At 39.0% G+C, this 23876-nt stretch overlaps 3 protein-coding genes across 12 annotated transcripts in view; 1 reads left to right on the forward strand and 2 right to left on the reverse strand.

Moving 5' to 3' along the window:
• LOC128635293 (zona pellucida sperm-binding protein 4-like) overlaps window positions 1-23876 on the forward strand; it is a 181519-nt gene that overhangs the window by 77925 nt on the left and 79718 nt on the right. The window lies entirely within an intron of this gene.
• On the reverse strand, window positions 1481-6453 carry LOC108278027 (tripartite motif-containing protein 16). 2 transcript variants are annotated; one of them, XM_047161289.2, is made up of 7 exons: window positions 5801-6453; window positions 4559-4654; window positions 4126-4359; window positions 3778-3937; window positions 3336-3395; window positions 2721-3253; window positions 1481-1648 (listed from the first exon to the last, which is right to left on the reverse strand). In XM_047161289.2, the coding sequence occupies exons 1-6, from the start codon at window positions 6398-6400 to the stop codon at window positions 2724-2726; spliced, it is 1680 nt and encodes a 559-aa protein (XP_047017245.2). In that variant the 5' UTR covers window positions 6401-6453; the 3' UTR covers window positions 1481-1648; window positions 2721-2723. The 2 variants fall into 2 exon arrangements, with proteins under 2 accessions (XP_047017245.2, XP_047017244.2); XM_047161288.2 differs by having other exon boundaries at window positions 2717-3253.
• Window positions 7838-23523, reverse strand: LOC108278013 (piggyBac transposable element-derived protein 3). Of its 9 annotated transcripts, none has more exons than XM_053687438.1 (15): window positions 23266-23523; window positions 22579-22701; window positions 19833-19953; window positions 19377-19503; window positions 19131-19220; window positions 18928-19032; window positions 18687-18803; window positions 15599-16771; window positions 14756-15477; window positions 13477-13579; window positions 13106-13374; window positions 12741-12878; window positions 12439-12653; window positions 10651-12297; window positions 8085-10529 (listed from the first exon to the last, which is right to left on the reverse strand). In XM_053687438.1, the coding sequence occupies exons 3-9, from the start codon at window positions 19926-19928 to the stop codon at window positions 14756-14758; spliced, it is 2430 nt and encodes an 809-aa protein (XP_053543413.1). In that variant the 5' UTR covers window positions 19929-19953; window positions 22579-22701; window positions 23266-23523; the 3' UTR covers window positions 8085-10529; window positions 10651-12297; window positions 12439-12653; window positions 12741-12878; window positions 13106-13374; window positions 13477-13579. The 9 variants fall into 9 exon arrangements, with proteins under 9 accessions (XP_047017241.1, XP_017346618.1, XP_017346616.1 ...); XM_053687439.1 differs by having other exon boundaries at window positions 8090-10958; window positions 12085-12297; XM_053687440.1 differs by having other exon boundaries at window positions 8092-10529; window positions 12085-12297.

Raw genomic sequence — 23876 nt, forward strand, 5'->3', positions numbered from 1 at the left:
AAAGCAGCTGGCTAATAGACACTAAAAAAAAGCAGCTCTTCTTCTTTGTGTTGGTTGGCATGGCAACTTTACGGCGCGTTATCGCCACCTACTGTGCTGGAGTTTTAAATAACAAAAATATAAATAGATAAAATAAATAATTAAAACGAATTAAAATAACCCCAAACCACTGTATTCTAACAGTCTGTCTTCTTCAATGCACTCCAAACTAACCATAGACTCCACTGAGCTGCTGGAGACAGGCCACATGCTCCTGTGTCCACAGACATGCACAGTGACTGTTGAATATTAATGAATGTTAATTTAAGCTCCAGATCACTGAGTCTTAAGCAGAAGGTATGCTTAATTTTTTACACGTATACTAGGAACAGCATACAGTATGCGTGACGTAACTTTCATCATCAGCAGAGTACATGTATACTGTACACGCGCAACCCGATTTTTCTGACCGCGCATACATTGTGTGCGCAGATCGCACGTGTGCATTTTATTCTTTTTCACTATTTAGTAGTGACCCAGGATCGTTGATTCTCAAGGTAGTCGAAGAAAAAAAAAACTGAATAAGCGGAAGAGACGGAAACGAGTGCAGGTTTTCACCTAGCTCTGTGAAAAGGATCCATTCTCCAACGGTCGTTTTCCCCTGCGCCTTCCGTTTTTGCACATGGCGGAGTGTCTGGTGTCTGACAAAAGCGGTAGATGTGTGAATGTATTAAACGATTTTAAAATGTATATTTAACTAAACATACCATTGTTTATTGTTCACTGTTGTGTTTTTTTTTTGTTGTTGTTTTTTCAAACTGGTGAAAAGTGAGTTCATTTAACTCTCATTTCAGATCAATTGTAGTTTAGAATATTTTCATTCCGCTCCTCATCTCCACACTTTATAGAAAATATCTAAGTTTAATCAATATGTGTAACTAACATTTGGATATATTAATGAAGTGTACTCAATATATAACCAATATTTAGAATTATTACTGAAGCATAGTCGAATAAGCAATATTATTTTTTAAAAAACATAATCTATATGTATAATCAATAGTTAGAAGCGTAATCTAAATCCATAGAACAATGTTTGATCAAGTTATATTCTGAGTACGGAGTGATTTGGATGAACTCTGGTGTCTTACTGTACATTAATTCTTCTTTCAGTACCAGCCTGTATCCTCCTCACAAGCAGATATAACTTTGAGGCCGATACCAATTAATGAACTAGGGTAAGGCTTTGGGGGGGGGGGGGGGGGGGGGGGGGTGTACTTGCATAATTCTGACTCTCTGCAGACTGTCACACTTTATTGGTTTTCAATAGAGTTTACTTACTTTTTGACATCTACTAAACTCTCTGTGTCTGAAGTTTTTGACTTAGGCTAAAAAGGTTGATTTGTCCACGACAACTTCAGTTTACCTGCGCTGTCATCGAGTGTCCCGTATTTTCGGAGTCCTGACTAAAAGTGAATGGTATGTGTGAATTCATAGAACCATTAAATATAAGTATAAATAAACTGTCCACCAACATGTACCACCAAGTGTTGTTCATTGTTAGATTCATTTCTCCGTTCTGCCCAAATGTAGTTGCACTTCTCCTTCCCGCTCGTTCCCCTTCACTTCAGTTTCTCCATGCGTGGGAGGGTCCATTTTTTCCAAGTCTCTGACAAAGAGTAAATGGTAAATGAATTTGCACATGAATTAACCTATATAAAATCAGTTAATGTTCATTGTGCTGTTTGCTTTGTAATGGTAAAAGTTTATCTTAATTCGCTCACATGAATTAGCATTTTGCTAGCATGTTTTAGCATGTTGCTAGCATGAATTGACATGTTCCTAGCATGAATTAGCATGTTGCTAGCATGAATTAGCGTGTTGCTAGCAAGAATTAGCACTCTGCTAGCTTGAATTTGCATGTTTCTGACGAATTAGCATGTTGCAAGCATGTTTTAACATGTCGCTAGCAAGAATTAGCACATTGCTAGCATGAATTAGCATGTTTCTGACATGAATTAACAGGTTTCTAACATGATTTATATTGTTGTTAGCATTAATTAGCATGTTGCTGGCATGTCTCAGCACATTGCTAGCATAAACTGGCATGTTGCTAGCATGATTTAGCCGGTTTGTAGCACGTTTTAACACGTTGCTAGCTTGTTTTAGCATAATGCTAGCATGAATTTATACTTATGGAGCCAGACCGCATTGCAACACTTTTAGAGATGGATAGATTAATATAGACAGAAAATTATATATCTAAATCATTGTAGCAACATGCTAATTCATGCTTGCTAGCATCATGCTAACTCATTCAGTGTGTTAAAACATGTATTAGTCTATATATATATATATATATATATATATATATATATATATATAAATATATACATACATACATATATATATATATATATATATATATATATATATATATATATATATATATATAAAACCAACTTTACTGCCATGTCATTTTCAATTTATTCTCAAAATATTACCACTTTATTCTCCTAATGTTCATTTTTATTTATTTTCATATGGCACTAAAACACCGTCATAATGTATATAATTATTTATCAAAAACATTTTAATACTACTACTACTACTACTACTACTAATAATAATAATAATAATGTAGAACTGTTACAGTTTCTGCACACAAAAGTGTCATTCTAACTCGGGGAGAAAATAAATCTAACGCCTCAGTTATAATTTTACTAAAAACTTTTACCAACATTTCATTTCAGATCACAGAACCTCACAGTCGATTTAACACTCCACACCCTGAACCCAGCGTATAGAGGCTGAGTGAATGTGGTGTGGACTCTGTGGAGGAGCTTCATCGTGTCAGAGACGCTGTAGAAGGACAGAGTTCCTGCACTGTGATCCACATACACTCCTATTCTGGAGGACACTGGACCTCGGAGATCAGTCTGTGTGTAGTAGTGCCGGAAAGAGACAGAGGAAGAAGAACACCACAGACACCAGGACTGACTGTTGAATCCAAACCCACACTCATCACCCCGTCCTTTCCTGCTGATCTCTTTATATGAGAGTGATATGTACACACCACGACCGCGCCACTTCACCTCCCAGTAACAGCGTCCACACACACTCTCCTTACACAACACCTGAGGCCAGGAGTCAAATCTCTCTGGATGATCAGAGTATCGCTGTTCTCTCTCACTGCGCTTCACCGCTCTGTTCTTCTCAGACAGAATGAGGTCATGATGTACTGTGTTGGGATCCAGAGTCAGATAACAGAAATCTAAAACAATAAAATGTCCACAGGTTAGATATTAATCACAGGATTTATAGTGTGTGTGTGTGTGTGTCTGTGTTACACCTACACTGCAGAAAATCTTCTCTGCTCTCTGGTTCTGAGAGTAAAATCATCTGAACTGCTGCAGCTGTGGAGACACAGAGACAACATGGAGACGGGAAAATGAGGTGGAAACAGTTTAAAGCATGAAAATGAAAAATTAGATTTAATTGAAATTGGATTAGATTAGACTTCATTGCTCCTAGTCAGACACATCTCCATGGAGTTCTACTGGATTTAGAGCTTCATCAAGTTATTGGTCAAAAGTGTCCCAACACTGTGCAGCATTTGAATGTAAGAATCAGCGACACCTCAAAACCTTAAACCACAAGAACAAGCAAACACTTTTCCCAGGTGAAGCTCTGACAATATGTGTGTTTTATTTTCTCATGGACTTTATGTAGGAATTAAGGCCTCAGTTCTTATCTAATCTTCATAATATTTGTTATGACAAATGTTTGCTTGTTTACCTTGTGGACGGATTTTGTTGAATTCCTCCTCACAGATTTCCTCCACTCGTTTTTTCAGATCTGAGAGAGATTTCCTCACTCCATCAAATGAGGGATGTTGATGGACAGTGAAGCTGGATGAGTCCTCAGATCCAGGAGAAACACAGAGAGACGGGAAACTCTACAGAGAGGAAACACATAATAGAGAAGGAGAAAAGTGAAGGAGAGGAACGAATGAATCTCAGACTGAATCAGACCAAACACACACTTGTGATCTCAGACAGGAACATTTACTGTTGCAGTAATGAGCTTTTAGGAGGAAACTTTGTGAGGAACAGCGCCCTCTGTAGATCAGACAGTGAGTGTTACCTGGAGGAAGTGGATGTGATCGTGTGTGTGTGAAAGCTGCTCCAGCTCAGTGACTCTCCTCTTAAGATCAGCAATCTCCTGCTCCAGTTGCTTCAGGAGTCGTTCAGCTCGACTCAGTTCAGCTTTCTCCTGAGCTCTGATCTGCTCCTTCACCTCCGAGCGCTTTTTCTCCATGGAGCTGATCATCTCAGTAAAGATCTTCTCACTCTCATCTACTGCTGCCTGTGAACGCATCTGTTACACACACACACACACACACACACACACACACACACACACACACACACGAAAATGTTTAGAAAGAGTCTCCCTCTAGACATCCATTTGTGTGTGTGTGTGTGTGTGTGTGTGTGTGTGTGTGTGTGTGTGTGTGTGTGTGTGTGTTTATGTGTGTGTGTGTGTGTGTGTGTGTGTGTGTGTGTTCACTCTTCACCTTAATAGTGTCCACAGTCTGTTTCAGCTCCTGCACCTTCTCCTGCTTCTCCTGGATCCTCTGCTGGGATTTCATCTGCTCCTCCTGTAGCTCATTCTGAGACCAAATTAAATACATTTCATTATTTCTGCATCAGGAGCTCATGTTCTACATGATTATAGTAAAAGAATATACATAAAAATACTAAATAAATTGGGTAAAAAAGCATTAGTGCTAGAAATTAAATTAAAACTAGAAATATTACTTTGGCTAAAATAGAGACCCAAAACAAAGTCACTTCTATATTCATATTTTCTTCAGCACTTATTACATAATAAGCTTAGTTTTGTGTGAAAATAGCAGCTGCAGAAATAATGTTGTTTTTGTTACAGAAACATTAACAGAATTCAGCAGTATTCACTGTACTGAACTACACCATGAATCCACTCACATTCAGGCAGATTAAGGTCTCTTTTTTACCTGCAGAAAATTGAATTGGGGTTATGAAATAACTAAAAGTTTTGATAAACATCAGCCTGAAGCCTAGTTGTTCCTAATTGATGCAGTAGGTGGCAGTACAGTTACACAGCTCTAGGGTCCTGGGTTCAATCCTGGGCTTGGGTTACTGTCTGTGTGTCCTCCCCATGGTTGTGTGGGTTTCCTCTGGGTTCTCTGGTTTCCTCCTACTTCCCACAAAACATGCAGATATGTGAACCGGCTATATTAAATTGCCCCTGGTGTGAATGAGTGTGAGAATGTGTATGCATTGTGCTCCAGGGTGGCCTATAGGGTGAATTCTCCTGCTTTGTGCCTGGTGTTACTAGAAGTTCCAGATCCACGTCAACCCTGATCAGGACTCCTACATCCAGAACAAAAGATACAGGGTTTTGGAAATGAATCCTAAAATACATCATTTTACTTGGAGCTCTTTGGGTCCTGGTTATTTAGCACGAAGCAGAACCACCCAGAGGTCCAGCTCAAGTTCCCAGAGTTCTGGGATCACTCTTCATGTCATTTACTTTTATGGAGTTGTAACTTGGTCATTGTGCACTTTATCTGTAAAATGCTGTAAGAAGGTGGTTGGGTGTTGGCTGTTTAACGTACACTGCATGGTCTGATCTATTTAATACTTCCTTACCAACAACACTGACTTTTAATAAAAGTGAATGACAGTCATATAAATAATTAAACCAATTAAATAGAAATTAGATTATGAATAGATATATTTAGACATTTAAAAGAATAATCATGTCCAGTTCTCACCTGTTTTTTCATTCTTTCTGCTTTAGTTGAAACCGTATCATGGCCTCTGTGATCATCCATCGAACACAAATAACAGATGAAGCTTTGGTCAGTACGACAGAAGATCTCGATCAGTTTGTCGTGCTGAGAGCAGATCTTCTCTTGGAGCTCTGCACAGTCTTCCACTAACTTGTGCTTCTTAAAGGCAGGAGACTGAAAGTGAGGTTTAAGGTGATCTTCACAAAAGGAGGCCAGACACACCAGACAGGACTTGGCGGCTTTGCGTTTTCTCCCGGTGCAGGAATCACACTCCACATCTCCAGGTCCAGCGTAACAGTGAGCAGGAGAAGCAGCGTGGAGTTCAGTCTTCTTCAGTTTCTCCACCACTTCAGCCAGCATGTTGTTCCTGCGTAGAACAGGCCTTGGAGTGAAAGTCTCTCTACACTGGGGACAGCTGTAGACGCCCTTCACATCCTCCTGATCCCAGCAGCCATTAATACACACCTTACAGTAACTGTGTCCACAGGGAGTAGTCACTGGATCCTTCAGGAGATCCAGGCACACTGGACAGCTGAACTGATCTACTGAAAGCTGATCTACTGAAATATTAGCTTTTGCCATTTTCCTGCACTCACAGAGAGAGAGAGAGAGAGAGAGAGGCTCTGAGTTTTCTGAGTTTCATTTTCTCTGAAATGAACTTCCTGGTTCTGTGTGTGTGTATTGAGCGACAGACAGAGTGGACATGAGAGAATGGGCAGACAGACAGAGTGGGCGTGGCTTTAAAGAGAGAGTTTAGGCTTTTAAGGAAAAGTGTAGCCTTACAGCAGGAGATTCTTTCTGATTTAAACTGTCCCATTCATTGAAATCTGATTTGATTTTGTTGTGTATTTGAATGTAGTTTTATATAATCACTGAAATATTACATTTTCAGCATTCAGACCCTTTACTCAGTACATTATGTTTTTGTAGGTGTGATGCTACAAGCTTGGCACACCTGGATTAAAGGATCTTCTCTGTTTGATGTCTGCAGTGCCTTTCAGCATCTGTCCTGTGGGTTTGGGAGTGTCGCTGTACTGCTGTTTTCAGGTCTCACCAGAGATGTTCATTTGGATTCATATCCAGGCTCTGGCTAGGCCACTCAAGAACATTCACACACCTACTGTATATCAGCACATTGTATTGGTTGTGTTTTGGCTCACTGTCATGTTGGAAGGTAAAAATGCACTCCAATCTGAGGTCCTGGGTGCTTTTCACCATTTTTCCTCAAGCATGTCTCTTAACTTTGACCTGTTTATCTTTTCCTCAATCCTGACAAGTCTCAGAGTCCCTGTTGCTGGAAAACATCCCCACAGCATGATCCTATCATGAATTTTATTTTGAGTCATGTCTTTTCTGCACCCTGTCTTGTGTTCTTCATAGTTCTCCTAGATTATACTGTAGATTATCCTTGTTTGATGTTACCTGCCTGTGTTGTGACTCCACATCCCACATGGACTTAGTCAATGATTTTTAGATTAACTCAAACAAAATGCATGCTAAATTTAAGCACACACATCCTGTATCTCTAATCTTATTACAGATACTATCACCACCAAGCTTCATAGTAGACACGGAATTGGCCATGTGATGAGCACGGCTTAGTTACAAATATTCCAGATAGATAGATAGATAGGTAGATAGATAGATAGACTGAGGTTCAAAGTCAACAAATTTAAAGCAGACAATCCAGAAACGAAGATTTAAACTGTTCATTAATATAATTTATTTTTTGTTTCACTGCTTTTATCTTAACACACGCTGTTTAATGATTGTTGTTAGATGTGATAATGATAGATTCCTTTTATAGATTATACATTTCTTTGTTCTTTTCATGTAAAGGTGTACAAACTTTTGCACAGAGAGATGTCATGAGCTGTCATTCTTTAAAATCTCAGTGTAACCGTCACTTTTAGTTTAAAATCTGTAACCGGAAGTAGGTGCCGGTTATTGCTGCAGCGTTCACGCGCTCTGTCACTGGTCAGTTTTACCGGCAGTTCGGGGACAGAAATGGATGGAGAGAATTCAGATCTGCTTTAAAGTACCAAAAACATGTACAGAAAACCATTCCGATAGAAAAATTTTTTTTTTTACTCTTTAACTCCGACATGTAAAATAATTTGACGTCACTAGTTAGCTTTCTAAGCTAGGAGAAACCTGTGATGTTAGCATGTTTGCTAACTTCAGTGAATTAGCATCACAATCCAAAGTGCCTGATTTTTATTAGCTGTTTAAACATAAACAAGTATTTATTATAAAACAGGGCAGGATTATTGCTTGTAGTGTGTCAAAGTGTGCAGGGATAAATATTACTCACAGTTTTGTCATTTGCTATCTACAGCTATTAGCTGTTTTTATTATATTTATCCTAGATGTTTTTTTTTCTTGTTGAGTATTCAGTTAGAAATTATATTGTTGGATTTCCAAGTATCTCAGGAATCTCAGATTATGCCTGTCAGATCGTCCGTCATGCCTTCCAGCCTGTTTTACCATTAACTTCTATTAACTTTTAGTTCTGTGCTGCTATGAGCTAGAAAGTGTGGTTTACCACACAATAACACAATAATACCGCACAATAACACAATAATACTTAACACACAATACTACAATACAAATATAACACTCTCTTAGGCAAACCACACAGACAGTTTTACAAATTATTCTACAAATATAAAATACAATTATTAGATTGGGCGGGCATAAAGTTACAGAGGATCATTGACCAGAGTACAGATTATCGGCGACAGATAATCACTCACTTCTCTAATTATAATTATGGGTACGAAATTACACTGCACCAGGGAGGAAAGAAAAAGCACTCACCTGGTCCGGCGTAATCCCACTTCTGACACCAAATTGTTGGATTTCAAAGTATCTCAGGAATTTCAGATTATGCCTGTCAGATCATCCGTCATGCCTTCTAGCCTGTTTTACCATAAACTTCTATTAACTTTTAGTTCTGTGCTGCTATGAGCTAGAAAGTGTGGTTTATCACAGAGTACAGGTCTGAAGAGTCCGAATGAACACACACACTGACACGTGAATGTTCACAGAGACTTCTGTTTTATTCATTCAAAACAGAAGTATTTATACACATTGTACACATTGATAACAGCAGTGCGTGGATGGTTTCTACTGTCACACAGTACACAGTCATGATACAAAATAAGTCCTGTGTCATGTTGACACGGAAATACATAATATAATCAAGGATAGCAGTTGATCAGCTTATTCAAAGAGGTAATTAAATGAATACAAGGTAATTAAATGATTACATTCATCATAGGTATTTGATAGCAGTTCACAATATAAGAGGGCACATGATAGAAGAGAATTTCCTTTCCTACATTAAACTCATTAAGATTTTATATTCATAAATCTTAATTTTCCTATAGTAAAATATATCTAATGATCTCTCTATTGTTAAATATTACTAATTTCTTCACAAGGTCCACATTTGGTTAGGTTTATAACGTTCGCTGGCAGATGAACCTGTATGGATTTAACCTTAACGAATGTGGTTATTGCTTAATAACATCAAATTAACTCTGATAATGGATTTTATGTAGAAACCATGTTTTATTTATGCAGATTGACATTACTGTGGTTTTAGTGCAAATAATTCATAATAAAAATAGAAAAAAAAACTATTTGTGGTTGCTATGGTTTTGCTAAATAAAAATAATATATAGCAATAATTAGGAACAAATATTTTTCTTACATTTATTCATTTCGCAGACGCTTTTATCCAAAGCGACTTACAAATGAGAAAACACAAGCAAAGCGATATATCAAGCAGAGAACAATACAAGTAGTGCTACTAAACAAGATCCATTAATTGAGTTCCAGAACAAGCAAAGTGCGCAGAGTAGAGGTGTAAGTGCCAGAGTAAGTTATTATTATTTTTTTAATAAATGGGTTGGTTAGGTGTTCACGGAAGAGGTGGGTCTTTAGCTGTTTTTTTAAGATGGTGAGAGATTCTGCGGTCCGGATTGAGGTTGGAAGTTCATTCCACCACTGAGGAACAGTTAGTTTGAATGTTCTTGAAAGGGACCTTGAGCCACGCTGAGTAGGTACTACTAAGCATCAGTCATTTATTGATTGCAGATTGCGTGAGGGAACGTAAGCCTTCAGGAGAGAGTTGAGGTAGGGGGCGCTGTTCCAGACAAGGTCTTGTAGGTGAGCATCAAGGCCTTGAATTTGATGCGGGTGGCTACAGGAAGCCAGTGGAGGGAGATGTAGAGGGGTGTGACATGGGTTCTCTTGGGCTGGTTGAAGACGAAGCATGCTGCAGCATTCTAAATCATCAGAAGGGGTTTGATGGATCTGGCTGGGAGGCCCGAGAGTAGTGCATTGCAGTAGTCCAGTTTTGATATGAGAAGAGTCTGGACTAGTAGTTGTGTAGCCTGTTCGGTGAGGTAGGGTCTGATTTTCTTGATGTTGTACAGGATGAACCTACAGGACCATGCAGCTGTTGAGATGTGGTCTGTAAAGGTCAAGCTGTCATCGAGAATCACCCCGAGGTTCCTGGCCGTCCTGGTTGGCTTGAGTGTGGTTGAGCCGAGCTGTACAGTGAGGTTATGGTTGATTGAGGGACAGGCTGGGATGACAAGAAGCTCAGATTTTGCCAGGTTGAGCTTAAGGTGGTGTTCCCTCATCCAGAGATGTCAGACAGGCAAGCAGAGATACGTGCAGAGATGGATGGATCGTCAGGCTGGAAGGACAAATAGAGCTGGATGTCATCAGCATAGCAATGATATGAGAAGCCATGATACTCAATCACCTGCCCCAGAGATGTAGGGTAAATAGAAAAGAGCAGTGGACCCAGAACTGACCCCTGTGGAACGCCAGTTGTGAGTTGCTGAGTTTCAGAAGCCCCTCCCCTCCACCTTGAAGGATCTCTCTGAGAGATAGGATCCCACCCAGTGCAGAACCGCTCTGGTGATGCCCAGGCTGGAGAGAGTTGACAGGAGGATCTGATGGTTCACAGTGTCGAAAGCAGCAGAGAGGTGGAGTAGGATGAGGACAGATGATATAGAGGTTGCTCCTGCTAGTCATAAGGTTTCAGTGACGGAAAGCAGAGCAGTCTCCGTGGAGTGGTTGCTCTTGAAGCCAGACTGCTTAGAGTTGCTTAAAAACGGCTCTATCAAGAGTTTTGGAAAGAAAAGGAAGGAGGGAAACAGGCCTATGATGTGAGGGTGGAACATAGCATGTCTGTTGCAGTGTTTAAGTAAAGTGAGGAGAAGTGGCTATCAGAGGGAAGTAAGGTTGTTCTGTGTGAGAAAATTGTAGAGTTGATTAAAAAACGGCTCTTTCAAGAGTTTTGAAAAGAAAAGAGAGGAGGGAAACAGGTCTGTAGTTGTCAACTACAGCAGGGTTAAGTGATGGTTTTTTAAGCAGTGGGGTAACCCGGGCCTGCTTAAATGAGGTAGGGTATGTGCCAGTAGAGAGGGATGTGTTAAAGATGTGAGTGAGTGCAGGTAATAGTGTGGGGGAGATGGACTGAAGAAGGTGAGAATGGATAGGGTCAAGAGGATAGGTTGTGGGACAGCTAGAGAGTTTAGAGACATCAGTCTCTGAGAAGGGAGAGAAGGAAGTCAGTTGGGAGTTATATGGAGGAGGAGCCGGTCTCTGCATGTCTGGGCTTTAGAACTGGTTCCTGATTGATGTAACCTTGTTGGAAAAGAAAGTGGAAAAGTCATCTGCAGTGAGAGAGGAAGGGGAAGGGGGAGGAGGGGGACAGGGAAGAGTAGAAAAGGTTTTGAAGAGAGTACAGGTGTTGGGAGAACTGCCAATCTTCTGTTGGTAGTATGTGGTTTTAGCAGTAGAGATGCTATTGGAAAAAGCGGAGAGAAGTGTTTGGTAATTGGTTAGGTCAGTTGGATTGTTAGATTTACACCATTTCCTTTCAGATGCTCTTAGTTTGGTCTGGTTGTTACGCAGAGCTTCTGAGAGCCAAGGGCTAGAGGGTGATGTGCGAGCAGGTCTGGAGGTTAGGGGGCAGATGCTGTCAAGAGAAGATGTTAGGGTGGAACATAGCATGTCAGCTGCAGTGTTTAAGTCCAGTGAGGAAAGGTGGCTATCAGAGGGAAGTAAGGTTGTGACAACAGAGGAGAAATGTGAGGGAGAAAGGGAGCGAAGACTGCGACGAAAAGCGATGGAGGGTGAAGACAGTGAAGGGGGTGAGGGGAGAGAAATAGAGAACTGGATAAAGAAACGGTCAGAGGTGTGGAGAGGAGTAATGAGAAGATTGTGTGTGGTGCAATTACATGTGAAGATGAGGTTGAGCTGTTTGCCGGCTTTGTGGGTTGCTGGTGTGGTGAACTGCTTGAGGTTAAATGTGGGAAGGCGAACAAGAAAGTCAGCTGCATGTGGCTTGTCTAGATGAATGTTGAAGTCACCAAGGACCACAAGAGGAGTTTCATCATCCGGGATGGTGGACAGTAGCGTGTCAAATTCATCGATGAATTTCGCCAGTTGACCTGGAGGAAGGTAAACAACAAGAAAGTGCATTTTGGCAGGGTTAGTGACTGTAACAGCATGAAATTCAAAGGAAGTATATGAGCAAGAGGGAGAAAGACAGGTAAATTTCCATGTTTTGGAGAGAAGCAAACCTGTACCACCTGCAGTGTTCTCAGCATGGATCCAGGTCTCAGTCAGAGCCAGCACACTGAGGTTGGAGTGGGTTGCAAAGTCAGGAATGAAATTTGCCTTGTTGACGGCAGATTGGCAGTTCCATAGTCCGATAGAGAATGAGAGGGAATCTGCAGAGGCCACATTCAGAGAGTGCAGGTTGTCAAAGTTGCGTACTTTTCTGGGAGTGTGCTGCGGTCTGCGCCTGTGGCAAATAACAGGGATAAACTGATGACATATTTTAGTGTGTAAACAGGTAAACAGCAAGAGGAATAAAGGGGGGAAAGTATACTTAGCAGCGCGAGTGGTGTCTTGTCGGTGTCCTTGCTTGGTGGACTCGCGCAAGTAGACTCGCAGGTCTTTACACAAGCTCAGTCTTCACACGACAAGGGCTGACGCTTCCGCCTCAGCGTTTCTTAATTCTTAAATACTGCATTTAAAATGCAACACAATCAATAACTCCAGTGAATCCAACTAATACAAATGATGCCTTCAAATTACTGTATAAAAGACATACAGGTACAATTTTTTGGCCTGAAGGATAAAACCCTGCAATACTTTGTTTCCACATGGAGGCTAGGGGTGTGTGTGTGTGTGCTGATGCGAGAGTCACATATTTATAACCAGTTTAATTTTCTTTAAACTTGCAATACTCACCACCCAAGAGTAGACACTGTTCAAGGCTTCCTCATGGTCTACCAGATCTCCTCGGTAGGGCCCGAAGTGTGCACCAATTGGAATAGTCTCCCCTTTATTAAACACTCCCAGGCCTGCGTAAGGAATGTCAGACCGACGAACCTCTAGACTGGGAGGAAGGGTTTGTCTGTCTCGGTCAGTGACCCCAGTGGGAACAGGGGTATCAGGGATGAGAGCTGCACCGTGAACTTCACACTCACTGATGAAGAAGCATCTGCAATCCTCACAGTCTGGAAGGAGACGATACAACAGTAAGGCAAGAAAGCCAGGCAACTATTCCCATATTAATCAAACATCCTTTATTTTAGATTTCTAAAACCGTCATTGTTTACCACGATCACAACAGGAGACTCGTTCTTGTTCAGACATCACAGTCTGTGGGCGTGTTCCATACGTGTACCTGGAATCCCTCTGCTGTAGGGTTCTATTTTAACCCTTTAAGAGACGAACAATGAAAAGCTTCATCATTGCTTTATGTTCATTCTCATGTCGACATTAAATTAAATTTGTCACTCATTAGATTAGGAATTGCAGGACATCTACCGGGCCGGTTGAGCGGACCGTTAAAGGTAGCAGTATTAGAGTGTATTGAGAACAATGAACCAGCTTTACTTTTGCAATTATATATTTAATGCATTTTGAAATGTAAACTTGCAAAATAACAAACCATCAAAGCAAAATGCAACTCAGAATACAGCAGAATAAAACATAATCCATATCTTAAAATATAGCTCGACACTTCATTACATGTTATATATATATATATATATATATATATATATATATATATATATATATATATATATATATAGACATAGACACACACACACACACACACACACATACACATATATATGAAAAAAAAAAACATAAAATATGTTATAGCACAGTGCTTGTGAATTTTTAAATCAGAAGGCACAGATTCATTTTCTATAACAGCATGGGTCTGACAATTATTCGACAGGTTTATATTAATGCGCTCTTTCTAATACCATTATTGTTTCTATAGCAACAGCTCATTCAGAGGGCCTTGTATTGCTTTCATGTTTCTCATTAAGTCAGAACAGGAACTCACATGTCTTGCAGATCTTCCACAACATTAAACGTAATCGTCGGCAAATCTCTGTGGTATAAGCGGAATAACACACTCCGGACCGTTCTGTTACACGAAAACACTCCATTGTAGGGTGGTGACGACCCGATAGAACACCGTCTCAGCACGGATTCTTTTCGTATAACAGTACGGACAGTCATGCCTTATTCCTTACATAATAAATCTGAAAGGATAACATGCAGCTTTTTAAAAAACGTAGAATAGGTACTCATAGAATAATCTCAATTTCATTCAAACATACATACATACAGGTTAACTTTCTGAAAAACATTTAAACATATTTACGTTTGTGGCATTTGGCAGACGCTCTTATCCAGAGCGACTTACATTTATCACAACACAACATTATTACACCTGAGCAGTTGAGGGTCATGGGTCTCGCTCAAGGCCGAATTGAGGGATTTGAACTCACGCACTTCCGATGCGCAATCCAACGTCTTAACCACTGAGCTACCACAAGCGGCAATTTAAATATATTATTTTTAAACACAACATACTTAGCTCTGTATCCAATCCCTTTGATGGAACGCAGCAAAGCAGTTGTTCATGTTGTTCAGGCACAGGAACACCTGTCCACCACAGCATTTTGTACACTTCCAGCGTGACATACCTTTGGGACACAATTTGCACCTCCCCCGCTGGTGAGTGTACACAGGCCAGTGACCGTAGCCATCATAGCGGACATCGGGTGGGGGCTGAGACGGTCTAGGCCTTGGTCTGTTGCTCAGACCGCTGCTGATGTTCAGTGGTCTGCCAAGCTTTGCTGGTTTGTTGACCGACTTCAGCGTGTTGGCAACAGACAATCGAAATCTCTTCAGAGGAAGAGGATTTTCACCAAGGAGGGCGCAGTCCCTTTTGTACACTAGCCATGCGTTGCATATGCTGAGGTCAAGAACATAGCCAAACAGGGGGAAATACCACCGCTTGGACTTCACTGGTGATTTGAACAGATGGATCAGCATGTCTGAGAGGTCAACGCCTCCCATGGACTTGTTGTAAGACGAGATCACAGCCGGGCAAGGGACGTCGCTCTTGCGCTTGGACTCCTTGTTGAACTTTCTGACGTTTCCCAAAGGCTCCACTCCGCAGGCATTGCTCAGCAAAGTGACGCACTTGCTGTCGAACCACTTTACTGCGATGATGCCATTTGAAGAGCAGAACGAGTACGCACCACATCCTTTGTTCCTAAGATCACGGTCAGATTCCAAGTTTGCTCCACCTTCAAGTTAGCACGATAAGAGAAAAAAAGCATAACGTCATTATTCGGAATTTATTTTGTACAATACTGACAATTCTAGATAATAAGATATGGAGAATTTGTTGCATATTACATGAATTACCTGTGTGTTTTTCACAGACCACTCCCACACACCTCACTCCAAGGTTGTCTTTTAGGGATTCCACCAAGGCATAGCTGGTGAAGAAACTGTCACAGAAGACAACAGTGGACTCGGGTTCTTTGATGGTTTTGCAGAGCGTGGAAACAACCTTTGCCCCAAATAGGTTCTTGTCATCATCTGTGGTCATGTTGAAGAAGGTTGTGCTCCCTTGATAGAGGAGGAAGTCATGGATGATTCCTGATGAGCTAGCCCGGCAAAACAATTTAAAACCAAACCGGTTAGGTCTGTTTGCGATGTACTGGCGTAGGTTGCCAGCTCGGGTGCCTTTGTACGTCACCATGACTTCATCGACGCTTTGTGCGTTTGTGGCTGGAATACGCAAACACTGTTCACGCAACATGTCAAAGAGAGGCCTGACCTTGTAGAAGCGGTCAGGGCTGCCGTTAGTCTGGGAATTATCATTGAAATGGAGCCACCTGCGAATGATCTTGAATCTCTTCACATGCATTGTGTCAGCCACAGTGGGAAAGCGAGAATCAGCGTGCCAGTAGTCATCGATAGTAGGGAACGCAAAAACTCCCATGAAAAGAAGCATCGCGAGAAACTCCTCCATTTCGTGCAAGGTTGTGTTTATGCTAAGGGAGGACCCATTGTGCTGAGCTGAATAAAGATTTGTCTGTTCCACAATGTGCGACACCATCTGATCTGTGAAGAACATCTTAAAATACTGATAAGGGGAAAGGATTTTTTCAGGCGTTGGGAAGACTGATTCAGGAACTTCAAAGGATGATATGTCTTTCTTATTCCAGATTATTCGTTCTCCTTTAGAGGTCAAGGGAAGGGAGATGGTAGAGACGGAGTCATGAGGACTAGGTAGATCAACGGTCAATTTCGAAGGCATCAAGGTACTTAGCTCAGCGTCGGAAGGGACAACTAGGAGCGTATTCTTGCACCTCCGTTTCTTTGGACATCCAGAAGACCGAGGTGGAGAGTTCTCCAAAAATAATTCCGCTTTCCGCTTCCCTTGTTCTGGGACCAAATCTTGGTCATTGTCGTCGTCGTCGTCATCCGAGTCTCTGATACTGTCTACCTCAGATTCATATGGATCTGCCGGCAGTAAAGAAACTTCAGATTTTTTCCTTTTGCCATACAATAAGCTCATATCCATTGTACCTGAGGAGAGAGTAATTTTACATTAACGCTACATTACAAATTAATACAGAACTTCCTACTTACACAGTATATTGTACTGGACCTATATCTGGATTTGATGAAATCAATTAAAAGATTTGTGATAAAAAATGATAGAAAAGCAAGCATTCATAACCAAAAGACTAAAGGAATCAAATAATAATAATAATAATAATAATAATAACAACTGATCAAAAAGGAGATCAAAAAAATTATTTAAAAAAAAAGTAATGCATCAAAAACATGAAAAATGAGAACTCCACATGAAGGGACTGCAGTTCTCACTGTTAATTTGCTCATATGCCTGATGCAGTCATACAAAGTGACTTAAAATTGAGACAGTATATGACTTTTTAGACATATTTTGACCCCTTTTTGGACAATCAATGCAAAAGAATAATAAGAGTGAATAAAATGTTATGTTTGTTTACTTATTAACGAATCATAGCTCACAGCTGAATGACCGCTAACTGCTAACAGCTAATCAATACGTTTTAACTCAACTCAAAAGATGAAAGTCTAAAACAAGGGTTGTTATTATTATTGTTATTATTATTATTACTTACCTTTACATTTTTACCTCAGTAAGTTGATTGCTGAGGAGTAGATCTAGTAATAAACGTTCGGTCTTCATAGCAGTTTCAAAGTCGCATTTTAAAAACCCGAAAGTGTCCCCGTTATGAATATATGACGCAAAAAAAACCACCCATTGCGATCCCTTGAGATAAAAGGGAAAGTTGGAGACGAATTTAGGTACACTACATGTTTGAATTACAGGAGTAGATGCGTGTGACCACTTGTTTGAACAGCATTATAAACTTCAAGTCAAAAATAACACACACACACACACGAAAAGGATCCACAAGAGTTCTCTGGATGGTTGTCTTTTAGCTCACCTTTAATAAAAGGATTCCACTTAGAAGCCCTGTGCTGTAAGGTTCTACTTTTAAGGGTTACCTCAAAAGAAAAAAAAAAAAAAAACAATAAATCCTTTAGGGTAGTACAAAGACGAATTTTCTTTAAGTGTAGACAGACTCTCAGTAATTTAAACCCTAATCTGAAGCATTGGATATATTATACAGGAGTTTCTCTTGAACCATGGTGTGTTATTCTTCTTTTGTAGTTCAACTGAGGAGTCGAGAACGTAACTGTGGATCTATGAACCATGGATAACCACCTGGGCAGAAAGTATCTCCGGTAAACCATGTCAAATCTGGACAAAGTGCCTTGTGACACCCAGGTAACAGCTCCATAGACTTATGCGTATAAAGATGAGATGGTTTGTGGAGTAGCGAGTCACATTTGGGGCTGGGTAGGTTCTGTTTTGAAGAGGGAGCCCCTCATTTTTGACTATAGAAACTCTCTGTATGCTGTAGCATTACAATTTCCCTTCACTGGAACCTGTTCCAGCATAACACCAAGTGTTCCATGCAGACGTGGTGTTTGAAGGTTGGAAGAAGTTAGAAGAACTGGAGTGTCCTGTACAGAGCCCTGACCTCAATCCCACTGAACACCTTTGGGATGAACTGGAACTGGAGCTTCCTCACCATCCCAACATCAGCACCTGATCTCAACCTCACTAATGCTCTGGTAGCTGAATGATCACCAAAAATCCCCACAGTCATGCCCCAAAATCTAGTGGAAAGCCTTCCCAGAAGAGTGGAGTGCATTATAACAGGAAAGAGGGAATAAATCTGGAATGAGATGTTCAACAAGGACATATGGATGTGATGGTGTTTCTAAGTGCACTTGCCCAAGGTCCACACCCCTAAACAAATGCTTTTTGGTTTGTTAAATTTTGCACTTAAACAAACCAAAAGTATACATTTCACTCTGATGCACATTTTAAATCTTACAGGATCAACACTGGGATCTAATGCACCCCTTGTTGTCTTACAGAGATAGTTGTCATCTTCATGATCTTCCTTCTTCACAGGCCGCTTCAGGAAGTCTTTGTTGTGTTCATCCACAACGATGACCCGTCTCACACAGCTCGATGTTCCTCTACCTGAAACTTCATTATTGGAATATAAATACAAGAAACTGTGATGGAAATAGATGCAAAAAATATGGTTTAACATGATTTGTCTCAATTTTAAGCCTAATCAGATCGGTTATGATTGAGCTCTCAAACTTACAGGGGTAATCGTCTTCTTCAGCTTCTTCTTTTACATGATTCGCAAGTTCTTCAGCCTGCTGGTCCACAGGAGTGACGTTTGTCTCGGCTCTTGACGTTTCTCCAGCTGAAATTTTATTACACCAAATTAATTTTTTTTTTTTAAAGAAAGAAGCTCAAATTAGGCTGGCATATTTTAATACAAGCATCACCACAGGTGCTTACAGAGATAGTCTTCATCGGGTTCTTCTTTTTTTACAGGCATCTTCAGGAGATTTTTAGTGATGTGTCTCACAGGGCTTGATGTTCCTCCACCTGAAATTGAATATGAAATGAAATAATATTAAATGAAAATGGGACGTGTTTTATAAACACAAAAATGAGTAGAAGTGACTATAAAAGTGACCCAGTCACAAAATGAGCCTAGAAAAGGTGTGTGATTGGTTGGTCTAACAGGACCAACGGTCTTACAGAGATCGTTTTCATCTTCAGGTTCCTCCTGCTTTACAGCATCCTCTTGGTCCACGTGGGTGACGAGTCCCCCGGGGCTTAATATCTCTCCGTATGAAGTTATACAAATCTGCACGTCTTCGCATAGCTAATGAAAAACCGAAAAGCAATAATATTTATTCAGCTATATTATATATATATATATATATATATATATATATACACACACACACACACAGTCTGGTTTGAAGTCTTTAACAGCTTTATGTTCTTTTACACTCCTCGTCACACAGATGTGTAAACACTACCAGATATTAATGATTAGGAAGACAGATTGCAATAAAATAAATCCTAAATCACATTAAGTTCTTTTATTTCTCATGCATCCAAGCATTAAAAACCCCAAAAGTAATGGATATGTGCGTGTCATAAGAATTTATATTACTTTATTTCTTTACACACATAACTATTATTTACCTGTGAGCCAGCAGGAGCAGGAGTGTGTGCAGGTGTGTGTGCAGGAGTGTGTGTCAGCTGTAGGAAAGAGCTGTGTTCGAACTCCTCTGATTCCATTAGAACAGGTCTATAATGTTGATATCTGTGATTTAGGGGGGAAATAGGCACAAATAATGATCATGAACACCCAAACATTTCACTGGTGGTAGTATTATTATTATTATTATTATTATTATTATTATTATTACCCCCCCCCCCCCCCCCCCAAAAAAAAAAAAGGTTGTTTTGGATGATTATAACCAAAAAATGTTCATTACAACTTAGACTAATATTATATAATATATATATATATATATATATATATATATATATATATATATATATATATATATATATATAATATGGGTCATTCCACAAAATCGGTACCTTTTCAACTTTGAAAAATTAAAATATAAAATAAGATTAATATGTTTTTTTTTTAGATCCATGAAATGAAGACAGCTTAAAATGACAAGAAATTGTATTGTGCCATCTCCAGCTATGTAAGTTTTTATTGTATGACTATTTATCTACCTGATGTTTTGATATTTTTGTCATCCCTGTTACAGACACAAGCGTTACTAATATACTATAGTTTAAATTAGAACCAAGTAATAGTTTTCACATACACTACCAAGCTAAAGTTTAGACACGCTCATTCTTTATTTAAATTTTTTCTCCACATTTTAGAATAATAACAATAGTCGTCAAAACTCTGGAGTTACACAAATGGAACTATGGGAATTATGCTGTGATAAAAACTCCTAAATAAATCAAAATTATTGAATATTTTAACATCTTCAAAGTCGATGCCTTTTCACCTAGAATTTCCAGAAATGTATTCTTGGCGTTTTCTCACCTGATTTCATGAGGAATTTCCCTGAGATGATTTTAAACAGTATTAAAGAAGTTCACACATACACTGGACTCTTATCTCCTCCTTTTCGGAATATTTCGCTCGAGTCGTCCATTCAAAAAAAGATTTTTTTGTAAATAAAATGTTAGTTTTCTAATGAAAGAAATGAATACGTCAACGATTATATTTCTGTCTACGACACTGATTTCACACATTTAATCAGCTTCGGATTAAAAGGTTTTTAATATCATGAGAAATATTTCAGTCGTGCGTCCACAAACTTTTGACCAGTATACATGAGCAGTATTTCAGTTCCTTTTTCCCACCGGGATTGTTTTACATTTTGGATATATATATTTTGTTATCTTATATTTGTCATTCAGATGACCAAGAACATCCTCATTTTGGAGGGTGATCACATGTCAATTAAGAATTTTTTTAAAAAAACAGATATTAAAAGAAGTGCTTTGTCCAAAATATAGTATAGTTAAAGTTACAATGGCAAAACCTGGAAGGCCATTTCAAACACCATTTTTACATTTTTATTAAATTAATGACAGCAACAGGATTGATGTCATAGTAACAGGACTGATCAGAGTAACAGGGATGACAGGACACGCAGTCTTCACCATACACTGCACATATTTAATTGTTTTGCACGTACTTGGCATAGTTGTATTAGAGAAGCACGTTACATTTCTAAGAGATCTAACATTTTAAAGGTATTGTAATTAGACCCATGCGCCCATCTTTTTTTCTGCGTGAGTATATCCCCTCACAGAACTTAAAATATACTGATCTGGTTCAGTTATTAGGCGAGGAAGGTGATCAGATCTTGGTCTTTACTTGTTCTATGTCTATTCTTGAATGCATTGTCCTATGACACATTGCACTGTTTATACTGTTCAGCTGTGTGTGTATAACATAGCTCAATGTCACCTTTTTCAGTACATGCTATTTTTTTTTTTTGTAACTATTCTGACCTTGAAGGAACAGCTTCTTATCGATCTGCCTTTTTAGCTGCCCTACACTTCACCTGAGCTGCTCTCCATTTTTTTCCCCTCGCTGTACCCTCTGCTCCCTCTCGCTGAACTCTTGTATGTTTTTTTTCTTCTCCTGCTCTCTGTCTCTCCTCCATTCCTTCATTTCCCATTCAAGGTATTTGACCCTTCTTTCAGAACCTGCGTCTCGGCGAGCGGCGATAGCGCCTTTGTTTTCCTGCTGTACTTAACGGCATACTACCATCATCTGTAAAAATATATTATTGTGCAAATCTAAGATGAAATGTTAAAAAATCAACACAATAAAGTTAAAACTATTTAAATAGTTAACGTTTTAATTATCAGATGCATGTACCAACAATACTAATACTAACAATACCATCAATACTAACTAAAAAGGCCACCCACACCGATCGATATAGGCATTAGCTCAATAATACACCCAGGATGACCTTTAAAAATGTTTGCATTTTACACAGATAAACTTTAAAATCAGTGTGGTTAAGCTGACACCTAATCTAACCTGTGTTACCAACATATCAAAACCTGGTACTCAGGAGAAGTAACAGGGCTGACAGGAACAGGTTTGATGATTTCAAGTTAATTTGTTAATTGCCAGTTAATATGTCAAGGCTACAAAAGCATATGTTGTACACTTTGAAAGGTTATTACTTGTTAATATTGATTATATTAAGTTAAATAAATAATTGTTTTAAAAATAGTAACAGTTTTGACATTGCATGATGTCCACCACCCTCCTCCCCCTCAGTCAAACCTCATAAATCATTAGAAATAGATCATTATAGAAAAGAGAGAGAGAGAGAGAGAGAGAGAGAGAGAGAGAGAGAGAGAGAGAGAGAGAGAGACTTACTTGTGTTTTCACTGTTGGAATCCTGGGTGAGAGACGATGTAACTTCCTGGAAGTGATGTCACTGGAACGTACCATTATTTTAAAAGGTTTCTTTTGGTGAGGGTAACAGGGCAGACATGAAATCTGGGACACAGATAAAATGATTGACATTTAAAAAATAAAAATACACTTATGCCAAAACACTTATTAACAATGAGACTATACTTAGAACAATATGTAAATGTGATTAATATATATATATATATATATATATATATATATATATATATATATATATATATATATATATATATATATATATATATATAAATTTGCTAAATAAAAGCTGGGGGAAAATCCCCAATCCAATCATATCGCAAAAACCTCTCCCTTAACAGCATACATGCCATTTTAATTATTTAAAATAATATTGAACTGACTTCAATTTAATGTAATACTGATGAAAGAATACATAGTAGTATTATGTTTTTAAATCACATTTGTTGTTAATAATTTAATTTAATTTAAGTAATTACATGTCTGATTATTTCTTAGGGACGCAAAAGGCACCAATTTCATGGAATGACCCATATATATATATAAAAATCTAAAATAAGTATAAAAACAATAAGCACTGACAAAGTAAACAGTTCCACATTCATATTCTTCTTCCTGCTGGTTCTGCCGAGCAGCGAGAGGTAAACTCACCTTGATTTTTAAAGCAGAGCTCAAATATTAACTAGGTTTATATATTTAAATCGATGACATCTTCTTGTTTTGTTAAAAACTATATATATTTACATGTGATTAACATTATCTAGAGGGGGGGAAAAAACAAATAGCTTCATCTTCTTCTTCTTCTGGTTATTGTTGGTGAATGGCATGGCAACTTTTTGGCGCATTATCGCCACCTACTGTGTTGGAGTGTGGAGGAGGTGTGCGTTTGTGTGTGGTATTATCTTTAATGTCGAGTTAACCTATCACTGGATTATAGCACTCTGTCAGCCCTGCTGAAAAAAAATAACCCAATAGAAACCATAACATCTAATGGTTTCCACTACAAATAATCGGCTAACCATTAAAACTATTACCATTATTATTGTTAATGGTATCCACTAGTCATAAGGAGTAGAGACCCATAGGGACCATTCGAGTTTCCATTAAAACCAATACAATTTCCACTATAACCATTAAACCATTACAAATTCGATGAGGGTTTATATTGGGGGGTTTTCAGCACAGAGTTCCTAAATGAGATTCAATGAGATTACACTTATTTTTTTGTATAGAGACAAAAAAATGTTTTTTAGCTTTCTTGT

Source organism: Ictalurus punctatus, chromosome 17 (assembly GCF_001660625.3).
Source record: "Ictalurus punctatus breed USDA103 chromosome 17, Coco_2.0, whole genome shotgun sequence".
NCBI lineage: Eukaryota > Metazoa > Chordata > Actinopteri > Siluriformes > Ictaluridae > Ictalurus > Ictalurus punctatus.